General features: G+C 35.6%; 1 protein-coding gene across 2 annotated transcripts; it reads left to right on the top strand.

Moving 5' to 3' along the window:
- Nucleotides 1-7866: 7866 nt before the first annotated feature.
- On the top strand, nt 7867-17761 carry LOC116168608. 2 transcript variants are annotated; one of them, XM_031484537.1, is made up of 3 exons: nt 7867-8183; nt 8233-8384; nt 16336-17761. In XM_031484537.1, exons 2-3 carry the CDS (start codon nt 8282-8284, stop codon nt 17718-17720), a joined length of 1488 nt encoding a protein of 495 aa, XP_031340397.1. In that variant the 5' UTR covers nt 7867-8183; nt 8233-8281; the 3' UTR covers nt 17721-17761. The 2 variants fall into 2 exon arrangements, with proteins under 2 accessions (XP_031340397.1, XP_031340396.1); XM_031484536.1 differs by having other exon boundaries at nt 7871-8183; nt 8233-8456; nt 16336-17760.
- The last annotated feature ends 725 nt before the right edge of the window (nt 17762-18486 follow it).

Below are 18486 nucleotides of genomic sequence, written 5' to 3'. Positions count from 1 at the left end.
AAACAGCTGATTTATGGTCACGTGCTGCACGCGCTCTATTGAACCATCAGGATACTGGACTGCAAGTAAATCGCGGACCTGTCTTGCACTGTTGTGACCTCTGTATAAATTTATAATTTCATCTTTTCATCTCAGTGAACATAATTTAATTTGCTATTATCAGAACGTTAGAGGTCTTCGCTCAAAAACCCAAACCTTATTTTCTAATGTGTGTGATTTGGAATTTGATATAATAGGCTTGACTGAAACAGCCCTACATGCGGGTATCAATGATTCAGAAATTACGCCACATTCGTATAAAGTTTATCGTTGCGATAGAAATCCTAATCGAACTGGCCAATTCTGGGGTGGTGGTGTGTTAGCTGCTGTTAAAGACTGCATCAATACAGAAGAGCTTGACCTAACAACGGTAACGTCTATTGTTCCATCCGTGGAGCTTGTTGGATGCAAATGTCACTTTGATGTAATGACACTGTGTTTACTTGTGATTTATATACCGCCCAGTATACCTTCGGCTATTTTTCAGCTTTTTTTTGAAGCATTGGAAGACCTCCTACTACAAGGTAACTTCTCAAAATTCTTAATTTTAGGTGATTTTAACGCACCGCTCTTTATCAATCTGAATGTAAATGATAACAAATCAAGTGCTATTATAAATTTCCAAGATTTGTTCAATTTGACCCAATGCAACACGATATCGAACCATATGAATCGTCTATTAGATTTAGTTGTCTGTAATATTAAATGTGATGTTCTTTATGAAGATAACCCTCTTGTTAACGTTGATATTTACCATCCACCGCCTAAATATCACCTTGAAATATGAATCCAAGTCTGAACCACGTTTTATGCATAACCCAGATCGGAAGATCTATAATTTTAAAAAGGCTGATTACATTAATTTGTACAGAACTCTTTTGGATGTGGACTGGTCAATTTTGCGATCTTTTTGCGATGTGAATGAAGCGTGTGATGAATTTTACAACGCAATATACAATTTATTTGATTACTACGTCCCACTCCATCGTTCATTTAAGTGTACCTATCCTAAGTGGTTCAATACCAGCATAATAAACAACTTACAACTTAAGCATAAATATCATAAGTTATATAAAAAATATAAATTAGACGCTTATCAAGAAAACTACAATATAATACGACGGCAAATTAAGCATCAAATTAGGTTAGCGTACAGTCAGTACGTCAACGACATTGAACTAGCGATAACAATGGACTGCAAACACTTTTGGGCTTATATTAATTCAAAAAAGCGTACATCTCGAATTCCCGGTCACATGTACTACAATAACTCCAAGTTTACTTCTCCACAAGCTATCGTTGAAACATTTCGCGACTTTTTTTGTAGCGTTTTTCTACCGAATGACGCTTCTCCAGCTTCTGAAGGACTGGATCGTCTATTGACGTTGTCCATCCACAATGCTACCGAAAATGAAATCAAAGCATGTTTTACCAGACTCAAAAGTAAAAATACAGCTGGCTCTGACCAAATTCCTGCTTTCTTATTAAAGGATTGTGCTAATGTTTTCATAGATCCTATGACAACGCTAATTAACATCTCCCTTAAAACTCATAAATTTCCGGATGTGTGGAAATGTGCCCGTGTATGTCCAGTTTTTAAATCGGGGGATAACAGTATTATTTCGAACTATAGGCCTATTTCTGTGCTCTGTAACTTCGCCAAAATTTATGAACTGTTTCTTTACTCTAAAATATATCCTCGAGTTCAACGATTTATATCGACCTGCCAACATGGGTTCATGGAAAACCGATCTACTGTGTCCAATTTGGCGTACATCACTCAATACCTAGCAAACCATTTAGATGCCCAGGGCCAGGTAGATGTTTTGTACATGGACATATCGAAGGCATTTGATCGCATTAGTCATAGCATACTACTTAATAAATTGCATAAATTTGGATTCGATAATAGTCTAGTTTCTCTTATGGCCTCGTATCTTAATCAACGCCCTCAATACGTCGCTTACAACAACTTCTATTCTAGGATATATTTCGCAACTTCAGGTGTACCGCAAGGTTCTAACCTTGGACATTTACTGTTTCTCTTGTTTATGATATAACAAGCAATATAACATGCGAAAAACTTTTATTTGCGGATGATCTCAAAATGTTTTATCCCATTTCATGTTTGAGTGATTGCAATTTCCTACAAGATCAATTAAATAAAGTCCAGGAATGGTGTACAAGTAACCGTCTGTTACTAAATATTTCCAAATGTAACATTGTTACATACACTCGTAAATGTACCTACCATCTCTTTAACTATAAATTAAATAACGAGCCGCTATCACGCATAGATCTGATTAAAGACCTTGGGATTTATTTTGATTCCAAGTTGTCATTTAATTCTCATATTAGTAAAATAACTAGTGACGCAATGAGATTGGTTGGATTTGTATTTAGGAATTGCAAGAGTTTCACTGATGTCAATACCATTAGAGCATTATACTTTGCCTTAATAAGAAGTAAACTTGAATATGCTTCTCTAATATGGTGCCCCTTTTACAAAGTGCACAAACTGGCTCTAGAGTCTGTGCAAAGAAAAATCTGCAAATATATTTATTATAAACTTCGCATGGCTCATACCCTACAGCGCATTGTGATCACAACGAGTTACTATATTAGCCACTGATATTACTTCACTAGAGCAAAGAAGAATTAAAATGGGAATGTCGTTTCTCTATAACTTAGTACATGATACAATCGACTCCCCTGAGCTGCTTCAGTACCTCAATTTTTTCGTCCCCCGTTATGGTTATCGGGGTAATGACACCTTCTATCTACCTTTTTCGAAGTCAAACTTACCCGCTCTATAATGTATGTAACAACTGTAATATGTATTCGAATAGGTATGACATCTTACATTTGTCAAAAAATCAGTTTTTGAATTGTTTATTCATGTAACTTATTATGTATTACCATAGAGTTAGTATTACTTTGAATTACTTTTCATGCGCGTTATTTCTTTTTGTTTGTTTGTTTGTTTGTTACTTTCATTGTTACTGTTCTACTTTCTCGAATTATTATAAGTTTAACTTTTTCCATTTGTCCTCTAATTGGATCTTTTATGTATCTGTTGGGCAAATATATATTATTATTATTATTATTATTATTAATCAATTCATGCAAAAAGTAAAATTCTTCTTTGGTCATTCTGAAATACATTTGCAGGCGGCTTGGATGTCCATTCAATAATTCGTGGACTAATTGTCGAAATTCGATGATTTATGTGGTGAATCCAAACACTGCGCTGTATTCCATTAGCCACTGTAAAAGCAGCCACGTTTTCTATATCCTCTTCCCCGTCTGAAGAACTTGACGAATAAGAATCTCTACTTCGCTTCATCGCTACTAATGACTAAATGCAAATCTTAAATTGCAACGACAGCTACCGCGCGTCGACACCGTGAGCGCACACAAGTGTGTCTCCTAGCGTGACATCGCACGCAAGGTATGCTTTAGGTGATAGCAAGTGAGCTCACGTGACGTCACAGTAATGTGTTTCCGCCTTTACTCTATGATGGTATGTCTTAGACCATATAGTACATAGACTACTAATTGTAAGGCTCTCTAAATGAGCTCTACTAATTGTAACTAAAATATGGTCAAGGACATCGCCTGGGTATGCGAGTTTCAGGGTAAACGAGTCTCTCCGAAGTTGTCCGATTAGACACGATTTGAGACTGTCAACCTATAAATTAACAAACGTCAATTAATTAATCGCTTAGATATGCCAAAAAAGCAAACCTATTCTTATTTGCGGACTTATAGAAGATAATCAAGAGTATTTAAAGCTTCCCGTACTACGTGGTTACTATAAAAGCTACTCTTTACGCGATCCGAGTGGTGTTTACACGACTAGATTTTACCTGAGATTCACATACCCACGACTACGGTGCCCTCTCTCCGTGGCCACCCATTTTGTATTGAAAGCATAGGGCTAATAGCAGTCCATGTACTATATGGTCTAAGTGGTATGTAGTCTTCGCAGGGCCGGTTTTAGGCGTAAGCGGTGTAACCCCCCGTTTACGTCGCAAACAGGAAAGGGCGAAAAAATTACTCAGGTTTAATGACTGACGGACCGATGACGTAAAAATCCGTACACGGAAGGCATGTTTGTAGGTAAGTAGCAAACGCGTTATCCCTTCGGAAAACTCTGTAGCATTTTTGTACAACTTTGCTTTTCAAAAAATGCGAGAACACCGTTTTAAAGCTACAAATCTGAATTGGAATTAGCGGGACATTGACTGATAGCGTTGTTCACTCAACGCTGATAGGCGGTACGAAGTTTGTGAGCTGCTAGTAAGAAATGTTTTAAATATGGAACCTTTATACAGGCTGTTAATTAATGTCATGCGTATATTTCAGGGGGCGATAGTACTTATCAAAATAAGAAAAAATAGTATATTATATACCGCGGGACTGAAGTAGTACTTTTAATCCCGAAGGTAAAGTTTATGGCCCGACCGCAGGGAAAGGCCATAATTTACCTGAGGGATTAAGACCACTACTTCAGTCGCAAGGTATATACGATATTTCTCGTACTTCCGAAACTGAAACACTTAATATGTATGGAGTTAGAGAACGCGTTCTTTCAAAAAATCGCTGCTTAAAGTTACCATAGGAACGTTGCGCTTGCAAATTTTTTGTTACCATAGCATAGGGTTTGTCGTACCAACGCTATGCTATGGTAACAAAAATAATTTGCTTAACTGTCATTCCTAGTGTCATAATTTTGGTGGTGGGTGACAAAGGTGTATTTGATATTGATAAAAAGCAGCCAAACTAGGTAATGAATTGATACCACCGAAATCCAAAAAACTATATGAGCAGCAGTACGATGCGTTTAAGAAGTAGTGCCGCATAGAAAATAATGTGGAACAACCTACTGAAATTGCCTTGTTAGTAATTTCATCCTTCCGGGATTTTCGTCCAAATTTAATCCCGGCGGGACAAAAAGTGACACTTCAGTACTTGTCATAATGGAGTGAACTTGTCACTTTAGTCTCGGAAGTACGAAAATGTTTTAAATATGGAACCTTTATACAGGCTGTTAATTAATGTCATGCGTATATTTCAGGGGGCGATAGTACTCATCAAAATAAGAAAAAAATGTAATTATATGCATGGTCTAAAAGGAGTCGTTTTCGTTGTACAGAGTGACAAAGAAAAAGCAACACCGCGACCAACTATTTTCATACTTTATTGTAGACATTCTACAAAATAATTGATGTATCAAATTTGAAACAATTATCCCAGAACATAAGAGAGACCACGTAAAATACAAGAGAAAACTGGAAACTTTTTCACCCTGATATAACGATAATGACGCCCTTTCGTTCGTGTAATAGACTAATAGTATTAGAGAGTTGTCGCAACCTGGCGTATAATGTACAATATTTTATTTGTTACTCATTTCTTCGCATTAATTCTGGCCAATGAAATAATAATAATAATAATAACAGCACTAGAGGCTCACAAAATACCGTAATGTCTCCAAAAATAATCCAAGCAACAACACAAATACAACCTCTAGAACAAAGAAACACCATAAATACAAGTAACGCAACATGCACTACAAAGACAGGTCCACCCAATAAAGTTACACGTCCTAGCACAGTTAAAAAACACAAAACTCCTTCTTCACAGAAACACACCACATTATCACAACCCACTCGTATACAACCCAAACGCAAAGCCAAAGAAACACTTACACAATAAACTCTATTTAATAAAAGTACAGGAATTATTATAATGATATTACTGTTTTGTTTTCTTCTTTCCTGATAGCGTTGACTATAATTGTGGCTATTAATAGCTATGTTGGTAAGTATGAATTACATACTATCCCTAGATTTCCAATAACCCTACATAACTTCACCAGACACAGACACCAGACACTAATCGTTACTTGATTTTAATCCGTGCGATTAGTTAACCAGGCTAGACCTGAGTTCTCACAAGAAACACCGACAATAATAATACATACATAATAATAATAATAGATACATACACTCATCATCACATTCAGAAGGCAGTCATACTCAAAACCTGCAGCATCACCAGAACTTTCCTCAGAAGTAACTAGCCAGACTTGACAATAGTCCGTTTGACTAGGATTAGAACCGGCAAGACCGAGAAAATCAAAAAAAAAAATAATAATAATAATAATGTGTCTTTATTAGAATGGTATAGTAGAGTGGCATTTAGGTATTATTATAACCATGTAATTAACAAGTTTACTCGTTAATCTAATGAGGCGAAGTTCAGATGCTTTGGTACAAAGAAACCGCGCATCTGCTCTTCCACTTTACCTTTTTCTTTTTCTTTTACTTTTTCCTTTAGATTACATTACTTAAAGATAACGATAGTGGAAAATTATAGTTATAGTAGGTGGATGAATAAACAAAAAATAAAATTTAAATAAAAAATAAAAACATTATGTCTTACGCTAAATGAACCAAAAATCAATATAAGGAAATCAGATATAAATGATGGATGTGTACAAAAAGAAATCAAACAGGAGATGTAATATCGTACAATTTATATCAAAGAGGATGACATTAATATAAAAAAAAAATGAATTAAAGACTCATGTTTTGTCTATCCAGTGTAATTTTAAATAATTTAGTTTTAAATGAAACCATCCCAAGCATTTTAACATCAGTAGGCAGAAGATTGTATATTTTTGCAACGTTATAAACATACGATCGTTCGAAAAACTTGATTCGATGGAGAGGTGGAGTAATTAGTTGATGTAATCTAATGTTAGAGCTAAATTGAATCTTCTCGTACAGATACCTAGGCATACAATTGGTAATAATACTATGAAATAGAGTGGCAGAGTGCAGGTATCTCCTGTTTCCCATATTTAGCCAGCCGACTTCTTTTATCTTGTGAGATATGCGTTCATATTTTTTTACACCAAAAATTAAACCTAGGCACGAATTTTGAATTTTTTGTATTCTGTCAGTATCACTCCTGTCAAGGCAATTAAGGACCATACACAGAGTCGCAGTAATTAAAATTAGATAAAACTAAGGACTCGCACAATAGCACCTTTAGATGATAGCTTAAAGACTGCCGATGGTTAAAAATTAACTTTAAATTGCCAAACGCTCTACGACTAATGGCGGTAATGTGAATTATGAAATTACTAGATTACTAACTTGTAACTTTTTTACAGGTCAGCTGTCAGTTTTACAAGTCAGTAGCGTTTAAACATGACGTTTACTCGTTTGCATTTTGTCTTGTTAATCAACGTTTACAACTGAGTAACGAATAAAAATATAATAACAATCCCATTTGTTGCGCGCTTAATAGACCACACTGTATATTGCTGCTTCCGCTATCATTGGAATAACTTCAGTCATTGAATAAAAACACTATAAGAAGCCTAACCCCGTGGAAATAAAGCGCGACAGAGTTTGAACTGAGAATATAATGGGAACACTGTCAATAGAGTCGATTCTTGAACTGAGAAGAATGAGAATTTGCTTTCCTCCTATTTACCGCAATGAGAGTTCGGCGGTCACAACCAATGCGGGTGCAAGGGGATTTGTGAGATTTGTCGCGCTTTCTTCCATAAGCGTTAGGCTTCTTATAGTGTTTTTATTCAATGCTTCAGTCAAATGAATATCGTTGCAGAACCATAGACATAATTGCAGAACTAACCAACTTTTGTATCATGACCAGACACCATAGAATAGAACAGATCGTACCAAGTTCACAAATGAAAAAGCAGCTACGGGAATCGAGAGTAAATTACGGAAATCTTGTAACTTCTCTAATTAAAACTGTAATACAAATTATATTGCATTTTTCGTGTAAATATCACATATCGTTATCGATTACTTTTTATTAATCGCGCTTTTTTTGACATAACCCCCAAATTTTAGTTTAAGGCGCGTCGATTGGTAAATATTGAATTTCCCTAAAGAAGAACGCCACAAACAAATGGTCTAAAATACTGGCAAATTTTCGTCACGGCAATGTTTGGTTTCTAACATTTTTATTTTATACAAATTTTCAAGGACGATAAACTATTGGTATTCAGAGAAAAAAAGAGGTTACTTTTAATTTAGAGCGTCCGCCGTTCGTAGTCGCTTACATTACCTAATAAAGTAAATGCAGTTGTGATGGAGGTGAGTTTAAAGATCTCTGTTTCTGGCGGTCAAATGTTTCTGTTTTTAGCTCTTCGGGAACTTTCTCTTAATCGCGACTGTTTAGTCAAAATTGCAAGATGAATACCTCCAAAGGTGCCGCGGCAAAGGTGGATCGTTCTAGACGTCAATCGACCGGTAGCACTCCTAAAACTATACTGTTTCGTAAATACGCAGCACAAGGTACTACATGCTTGGAGGCGGCGATTAATAACATGGTCGCTAGAGTAAAACTTGAACGTCTCGATTTTAGCGGTAAATATCGTAACAGTTAGCATACCTTACTTGGTCAAAGTTTCACCGTTTAAAATCTGTAGTGTTACTATTGATGTATGAATGAAGGTATGCAAGGTTAAGGTTATGTCTGCGATAATGGTATTTTTGAATTTGTTAGTTCACTAAATTGTGATAAATGTTTCCTAGGTAAGGTAAGTAAACGAAAAATTGAAAGTGCATAGCAAGTTTGCTTGTTTAACGGAGTTCGGTTGGTGTGTGAATGCTAATTATATGATAATAAATGATATCACTTTACCCCCTGATAAAAAGAATTATTACTTTTATGTTACGGTGCTACAATCAGAGTTTCAGGTAAATTTTACCAGAAAAACGAGATCGTCAAGATAAATTTCCAATTAATGACGACGAAAAGGTGTAAACATCATAACAGTGTTTTAAACCCAATTAAAATGCTAAAAAAACTACTTCACTGTTCACGTAATGTGCTAATTTTTCTTGGCAAATTTTTTTGGTTTTGTTGGTGTACAAATTCACCCCTTGATGTTGTGTAACCATTGTTGACATATATCTTGGCGTACTTTAATGCAAATAACTGGAACGATTACGTTTACATCATATAGAGAGGTTCACTTTTTTTATGGCAATTCTCCGCGATCTTCAATATTTTCGAAGTCCTAGTGAAGTTACTCTGGATTAAACTTATAACCAATTAAGTAGTAAATTATAAGAACAGATTCATACAGGCAATACTTAGTGCAGAGGGTTGCCATATAATTGATATGCCATTATACCAGGAAGTCTGTAATTGGTCGATTGTTTCTAAATGGTGGAGAAAAATCTATTAACAATGGTTTATAACCTTGAAATGAGATATACAGGGTACTCCATTAGAGTGCTGTAAAATGGAGATAGGGTGCTCCATAAGAGTACTATACAATGGCTCCAGTGGCGTAGCTTAGGGAGGGAAGGGCAGTGGGGCGCGGCGCTCTGGGCAGCAGCGTTGTACCTTCCATAATATCCCAGGCCACCTTTAAAGAAAGCTAAAAGTAGGAAGCCATAAAACAAAGATATATTCCCTGACAGTTTTGTCAAAAGCATGTGCCAAGGGATTTAATTAAATTCAAAAACACTTTCACGACTTATTTATTTATGCACATTCTACATTGTTAAAAGTGCCCACCAAGGTGCCTACCAAGGAATTTAAAAAATCGCTTTTGAAATTCTTGCGTTCCTAGGTTCGACTTCAGCAGCAGTGTATATTCTTTTTCAGCTCATTTAAAAAAAAATTGAAAAATATGCCATTTTCAGTCTGTACATTTGTCTCGAGGGGTTGACCCACGAACTTATAAATTAAGATGAACTGCTGATCAAACAGTTGCATAGCGGTAGAAATGGCCCTAGCATGGGCGCCGCCATGATGTGCACATTTTAGTTATTTTCTAGGGGAATTTTCCTAGTGCTCAAGTTTTGAGACTATTGCAGCCTTGGAAAATGACATGTGTCACAGTAATTTATTTAGACAACGTGAGATTAATGCTTGTTTATTAGTTGATTTGAATTTCGCGCTAAGTGAGTGCACATCATGGCGGCCCCCATGTAGGTGTCATTTGTTAATTCAGCATTAGCAGTCCATCTTAATTTATAAGTTCGTGGGTTGACCACTGGGCAAATGTGATGTACAGTCCCGAGGAAATGATGAGCAAATGTTGGCCAAATGTAGTAAATGATGAGGAAATTTATCAAATATTGAAGAAATGTAGCGAATGTTCAGGGAATGTGGCAAATGTTTAAGAAATGTAGTAAATGTTTAATTAAATATGACATATCAATGCGAGTATCAATGATTTGTAAATATAAAGATAAATGTATACCAGGCGCTTTCATTTCCTGAAAATTATGCAAAGAAAGTGTTTTAACATTCGTTCATGTAGTGCAGTCATAAATAATGTGGCCAAGCAAGGTCATGGTGTTCTATTATACACCATGAGCAAGGTGGATTCATAACGGTGGCGGCACTCCGACTGTTTTATACAGGGTCATTCTTGACGAGCGTTAGTTAGAAAGATATGGAGAACCCTTGAAAATGACACTAAACTGATAAATCCTTTAAGGGTTTTGGCACATGATGAATTGAACTAAAATATTTTCAAGATAGCGCCACTTCCGCAAATACCGGAAGTAGCAATCAATTTTGTTATTTTAAATAGGGACCCCCTATTTTTTCTACATTTTCGGATTCTACGTCAAATTTGGAGTACAACGAGTTGGTCCTTTACTCCAAGGGCTTCGTCGATTAATTAAGAAATGCTGTGATCAGTTACCTTAAGATTAATGCCCCCCTCCCTCTCACATTTTTTTTCTTCACTGTTGTTTTCCTTTTTCCAGGACCTTTAATTTGATACAAAATGTCAGAGGCTGTTTCAAACGGTTTCCGAGATATTCCATGTTTTAGTCACTTCTTGTAGCAAATTGATTAAAAAAAATTAATAGATTTTTAAAATTACCCCTGCAAATTCCTTTTTTGACATAAAAACTTGAATATCTTTATTCTTTAAATATTTTAGCTATCATAGTATAAACTATATTAGTGTCGTCAAACATACTATAAACTAGTTACTAGTGGATCTACTAATAGAGCAATTTACACGTATAAATAAAATAATATGAGGTTAAGTTAAAATACAGTAAAATAGACAAAATATCACAGAATATTAGAACACCATTACATCAGTAAGTAGAAACTCTTCAAAAGTGTAAAAAGCGGTAATCTTAAGGTAACTAATCACAACATTTCTTAATTAATCAATTTATCGACGAAGCCCTTGGAGTAAAGGGTCAACTCGAATCCGAAAATGTAGAAAAAATAGGGAAATAACAAAGTTGATGGCTACTTCCGGTATTTGCGGAAATGGCGCCATCTTAAAAATATTTTAGTTCAATTCATCATGTGCCAAAACCCTTATCAGTTTAGTATCATTTTCAAAGGTTCTCCATATCTTTCTAACTGACAGTCGTTAAGAATGACCCTGTATAGGAAGCGCGTGTACCAAATCTGCCCTCGTATGCTTATTGCCTACCTTCCAGTCGTAGGCTGGTTTTACTATGGAGTCATATGGGAGGTACATCGGTTTTCTGTTTATATGATCATTAATAAGATGATTCTGAAGTTGTAACTCATACAATGTGTTGATGTACCTACCCATTGATTACACAGGATAACACGATTTTTGACTTTGATAAGAGAATATGAAATTTTGATACATTTGTTGATAGTTAGACAAAAATAAATATATAAGGCCTGAAAAAGTTTGCTTTTGTATCCAGGAGAGCCGTTGACCAGTATTTTAGAAAATCCAGAATTGAAATTTTTATTTATCGATAAATCGAAACAAATGTAATTTTATGAAACTTTTATTAACTTTTACTATCATATCAAATTTAAAATAGTAAGTAAAAAAATTTAGTAGTGAATCCTATTACTCTTTTTTTTTCTTTCACTAAACCCAAAAACAAAATATAGTCCCCCATCACACTTTCGTTGTATTTATCATGATAATGTTGTTCAAAGTTCATAATATCTTGATAACAACGTTCTACTCATTTTTCTGAGTACGTCCTCATATAATAAATAATAATAAAAATAATCATACAGGGTGACAATTTGAAAACTTACCACCCCCCCATATCTTAATAGACAAACCAGATATTTTAAAAAATCAAAATCCGTTTCGGTAATTCGGAGGGGGAATCACAATGACATACTTGGCGACGCACACCCCCTGCGCCCCAGCTACCCCAACTTTTAAATCTTAAATAGTGACCCCCCATGTATGATACGTCGTTGGAAAGCTCTGAAAAAATGCTTTCCAACCATACCAAATAGCATTCAATTAGATTAGTAATTATCGTGCAAATCAAAAAATAAACTAATAAGATACATTTTCTAAAGTTGGCTTTCATTTCAAAAAATGTTCAAAATGGTTTCCGTTATTGGTAAGACCGTATTACTATGCGATCAAAAATGAGTTGCTGTCGAGTCGCCCTTTCAAATTTTGTTTACTTGGAAAATGTTATTTAACTTGAACTTCCAAAGCCGACTCGACAGCAACTCATTTTTGACCGCCAGTTATAATCTATTCTCAAACGAACCTTTTTAAATGTTGGTTTTGCAATATTTTGACATTCTTGAATTATTGTCTGTCGTAGTTCGTCTATGTTCGCCGGTTGTGTTTTAATTACTACAGATTTCAAATGTATCATACTAGTTTATTTTTTGATTTACACGATAATTACTAACCTAAATGTAATGCTATTATGGTTGGAAAGCATTTTTTCAGAGCTTTCCAACGACGTATCACACATGGGGGGTCACTATTTAAGATTTAAAAGTTGGGGTGGCTGGGGCGCAGGGGGTTGGAAAGGGTGCGTCGCCAACTATGTCATTGTGATTCGCCCCCGAATTACCGAAACGGATTTTGATTTTTTAAATATCTCGTTTATTTACTAAGATATGGGGGGTGGTAAGTTTTCAAATTGCCACCCTGTATGTATTTTTTTTTGCAAAAAATCGTTACCTTCTTTTGGTCTTTTGCAGTTACTACAAGCAACATGTGTAGCCCAGGAGGTGTCTAGATTCTGAATGGGGTAGTTAAAAGGCTTTTTACAGGCATTTAAAAAAATGTTGTCTTTCATACTTTAATAAATATACCTCGAAATATACCATAGACCACATAGGTATATAAAAATATGCATCAGCATCATATTTCCACTTTTTTGACCACATTTTAACCTCTATGAGTCTTCTAGAAAATATTCAATTGTTGTTTATCACTTAAGTGATATCATATTTCAATTACCAAATGACCCGCGCAAATCTTGTACATATATTTACTCGTAAATGTATGTAGTACCTCAATGATGAGCAAATCTAGAAAATTTCTGGTAAATTTATAGTGAATGTAGCAAATGTCTGGCAAATGTAGCAAATGTTGAGCAAATGTGGAAAATGGCAAATGTGGTGTACACAATTTTGCGCAGTGGTCAGCCCCTCGATTTGTCTTTATCCTAGGGTGTGTTATTCATTTGCTGCATGGGTCATATAATATAGGTATCAAAGGAAAGCTTATAATGTCACGAGGTGAACCTTTACCTTTCAACCTTCTAGGCCCTATAGCAACTGCTCTGAAGATGGAGAAAGGTATTTTCGCACGATTAAGGGGTTGTGTGCGAGTGCACCATCCTGTTGAAACTAACAGTTCCTAACTTTTTTTGTGGGTGACATATATCGTTGTATTCGTAATAAAAATGCTGCTCAATACAGTATGTACATTTTTTACGGGCAAAAAATATAGGTAATGATTTCTCCATAACGAAACGTTGTATTGAAAATCTCTACAGTGTCTCATAGAGCTCAAAAGGTGGCAATGAGAAAGTGTTGTTTATTTATATCTTCGGAAGTAATTGGAATTTTTTGGTTTCTGGTAGGTAATGAATGGTTAATTCCGCAACTTTTCCCTAATTTGGCCATTTTCGTATTTCCTATGGTTTCCAAGGTCCTTATCTTGGACACATCAGTGTATACTTATCTTCAAAACTGAAATTTTAATTACAATAAAATAAAGGGAAACATTCGTTTCAATAAAGTCCAATCATTGTAAGCAACTGTTTGCACTAGAAATCCGATTTTCGATAAATTTGTTGCTTGAGATATGTTGTCAAAAACCCCTCGATATGTAGTTGTATTGCACAGAGCCAACCTTTCCTATGTGATATTCCGCACTTCCAAATTTTTTTTTAGTTTTTTGAAAACCATAGCTGCGCAGATTTTCATTTTGGTTGTCTTTTTACAAAAACCGTTCATTTTAAATATATACGGGGTGCGACCTTAGACTATACAGTACATGAACTGCTATTAGCACCATGCTTTCAATACCAATCGGATCGCGTAAAGAGCAACTTCTAAGCTAACGCATCGTATGGGAAGCTTTAAATACGCGCCATCATCTTCTATACACCCACAAATAAGAATAGATTGGCTTTTTTGGCATATCCAAGGCGATTAATAAATTAACGTTTGTTAATTTAAAGGTTGGCAGTCTCAAATCGTGTCTCATCGGACAACTTCGCACAGACTCGTTTGACCCTGAAACTCACATACTCAGGCGACGTCCTTGACCGTACATGAGTTGCAATTAGCAGTCCATGTACTGTATCGTCTAAGTCTAAGGGTGCGACACGGGAACCTATCGTATTTCAATTTCATCCAATGGTCGTGGAGTAATAATTTTTAAACGAAAAGATGCAGAATTCAATCACATTTTATTTATTTTAAAAAGTTAAAACCAAATCACGTTGTTTAAAAATTACATCGCATAAACGACCACCCTTGTTTTTCACAAAATTCTGGATTGGTTTTTTAAACATTTTTCATTATATCATGGGAAATTTTCCACTTCAATATTGGCCTCAAGTTTCTCCAAGGTCCGTGGTTTATTCACATACACCTTTGACTTGAGATAAACTCATATAAAGGTGTAAGATAAGTCGGTAGAGCGCGGCGGTCAGGCTAAATCACAGATGCGCGAGATGATCCGCTCTTGAAAATGTTTCCATGGTTCAGTGGCGGTGTGGCATGTCGCTCCGTCTTGCTGAAACCAGCTAGACAACATTGTATGCTTTTTCCACAGCGATCGCCATTAACAGTTCCATTAATGAAGAAAAGACCAACAACGCGAAACGAAACCACCGTCAGATTCGTTGAGTGAATAATGCGCGGGTTCTCGTCACTCAAGTACTGCATGTTTTGTGTATTCATATCCCCATGTAGGGCAAAAATGAGCCTCGTCTCTAAACAAAACTTTGTCTAACGAAAACTCGCCATCACTGTACATCCAGTACGCGTTCACAAAAGGTTAATCTAGTGGCGTGATTGGTGGTCAACAATAGTTGAGTCATTCTTGTAGGTATAGAAGTGTAGGTCTTCATGAAGGATTCGTTGTACTGATCGTTTGTTTAATTTTAAGCTGGTCACATATTTTCTAAGATCGTCGCGGACTTGTGTTCAAGACAATGCGCACACGTTCGATATTTTCAGGTCTTGGCACTGTTCGGGAGGTCCTACTCAATCAGACAGCATGATTCTCATTCACATGCTCTCTCAGTTCTGAAATTGCATTAGTGGCAACCATACTAAGAAGGCCTGAGGGTTTTCTCTTTTTATTTTAGCTTGACTTTTAACAAATATTTTATGCCCCTATATAAAACAAAAAAAAAACCCACCCATATCACAAGCCGATAACAAAAATCGTAATTGAATCTTCCTGAGAGTTAAAATATACAAGTGGTACATAACCAGTGGAAAAATTCCACCCTATCTAACCACACATAGACGTATCTATGTAACTACGTACACAATCTGAATCTTCAAGATTCTCTAAATTGTCCTGCACCCTGCATAATAATCATTAACCTCTAATGACTAACAAGTGGTAAAATCAATCCTGTAGTTACGAGATGCTCACATTACGCTATGTATTGCGCGTAAACAAAGTTACCCTTAAGTACAACCCTTGCTTGTCTACTAACACATTTACAATTATTGCGTAATTTTAGACAAAAGCCCTGCCAATTCAAATTTGTAATTTCAAATGCCTAATAAATCGACCGCAAATCAAACAAAAGCAATTAATGAACACGCAATACTAATTAAAAAGAAAAAAATAAAAGACTAAGTTATCTAGATTCGTGAACCGAAAGCTACCTACTTCTGCCGCCTCGACAAAAATTTACTTTATAAAAAGCCCTACATGTGCAATATAATCACACCTAAATGAGACAAACATAATTGCTTTTCTATTTACAACTGTCATAAGAATATTAAATTAGTTATAATTTTCAGGTCTTTTGGCCAATCAGAGACCACCAAAACGAAAATGGAATTATCAAATGGAGACGAATGGAAAAAGAATCCGTATGATAGAAGGTTCAAGAAAATTTAAAATGGGAATGAATTCAATGCAACGGTTTAGAAGTAGACATCATTTCAACGGAGACAAACGACAAATTTTGCTTTCCGGTTCGAGAGTAAGAAGACCGAATCCGAAGTTTCACGATTTCATTACATCATCTCCTTCGCGAATAAATTCTGGTAATCAAGATAAACTAACGCAGGAAGCACCGGATTCGCCGACAGTTAAATCGAAAACGAAAGTCTTTAAGGCGGCTCCACTTATTCCCGAGCAAGATCCGTTAGAGCTGATGAATCTTAACTTTACAGAACCTACAGATGACGATGTTGTACGATCATTTCTGCCAGTCATTGACCCGCCGAAAGTGATTTATGATTTTGAATCGGCAACCGATACAGATGAGGGTTTGACCGATCACGTTTCAGCACAAGAATCCCCACAAACACCCCCACTGATACCCAAAGAAAGAAACACAAAGACAGTTACTAAAAACGTTAAACCGGTCCAACCTAAGAAGATTGTTACATCGAAATCAAATAATTTCGACACATCACTCATGCCTCCAACTCAATTAGCGGCTAACACTCCAATAATTCTTGCACCTCACACAGTGACCCCTGTTATAATCCCGCAACTGGTTAATACAAATTCGGTTCCGATAATAATTGCAACTAATTTCATGTCGTCGCCTTCCAAAACTCCTCCTTCTAGAAAGGAGACTTCGGAATCTGTACAATCCAAAACTGGCATTCACAAGAAGCAGCCGAATCAACCGTCTGTGAAAACATACTCTGACAAAAAGAGTGTCAAAAAGAACGCCTTCTTAGAAGAACTCAAGCAAGTCGCGCGGGTGTCATTCAAATTGGGATTACCAGAAAAGAAGAACGCGAAGAAAACTGTTGCGGTAGATTCTCAGAAGAAAAAAGAGACGGTTTCGAGATACTATCTTGTTGAAAGTGAGGGTGTGCCGAATAGAACTAAAACGAAAGGAAGCAATGTTGACTTTAATAAATTAGTGCGGACCTTAAAGTCGGTAAAGCTGCCAGCTGCGAATTGGAAAATTCGAATTGTGGTTTCACGTTCACAGACGATTACGGAAGTTACATTCACAAACAAAGAGGTCAACGAAAGATGTGTTAAGTTCTCCCGATTCTTTACAGGATACGTTATAACGTTTGGTAAATCTGTTGTTAAATTAATTGGAGCACCAAATAAAATATTATCGTATAATGACGTGACCGCATTGCTAGATATTGTTCATAATTTATCTTTAAGTGATCCAGTTTTACAGTACGTTGCAGATAAGGATAAATAATATAGTTTGGTTTCTTTGTCGTAGTTTTGTATTTTATAAAATGTACATAAGATATGTAAATAAATTTTAGTTATACAACAGAATTGTAGTTTTTTCTCCATTTGACAAATTATAAATCAAATTAATATTAATTAACCTAAAAATTAATAAATCAAGTTATTTTTACCTGTTGGAAAAAGTATACAATGATATTTATTAAGAAGTAGACATAGGTTTTCCCCTAGGTCTACTTTTAACCTCAAACAAAATCCGTTCATGTTATGGATGCAATATCCGACTTCATTGAAAAACAATATTTTATGGGCCATAACTAACATAAACTATTAGGTCAGAAAGTTGAGAAAAATTTACCAAGCTTTTGTTAAAATTATTTGTCGATATCTTTGAAAATAAACTAAACAAATATAGAAAACGAGCTCCGGGGTATGGCTATAGCATGTGCAAAACCAAATCTTAAACATGATGTTAGTTTTGCTTTTATTTAAATTTTATTTGTTTCATGTCACAAGATACCCAAACTTTTTTAGACAAGAAATCCAAATTTTATTCAAGCCCTAAAATCACGTATGAACCTTGTGCAGTACGAAACATTTAAGTCTCAGTGTTAAAGCACGCCATAGCATTTAGTATGTTTTCATACATTGGGTGATGATAAACATAATACCGAAAAATGAAGTTGAAAATTCATAATCTCGAACAGACATTGAAAAGAATTGCTATGCCGTGTTTTAACACTGAAACTGAAATGCTGATACAGAATTTTTCG

Source organism: Photinus pyralis, unplaced genomic scaffold (assembly GCF_008802855.1).
Source record: "Photinus pyralis isolate 1611_PpyrPB1 unplaced genomic scaffold, Ppyr1.3 Ppyr1.4_LG4, whole genome shotgun sequence".
In the NCBI taxonomy this organism is placed as follows: Eukaryota; Metazoa; Arthropoda; class Insecta; order Coleoptera; family Lampyridae; genus Photinus; species Photinus pyralis.
Note: the sequence above shows the minus strand (reverse complement) of the source record. Positions and strands in the feature narration are given on the sequence as shown.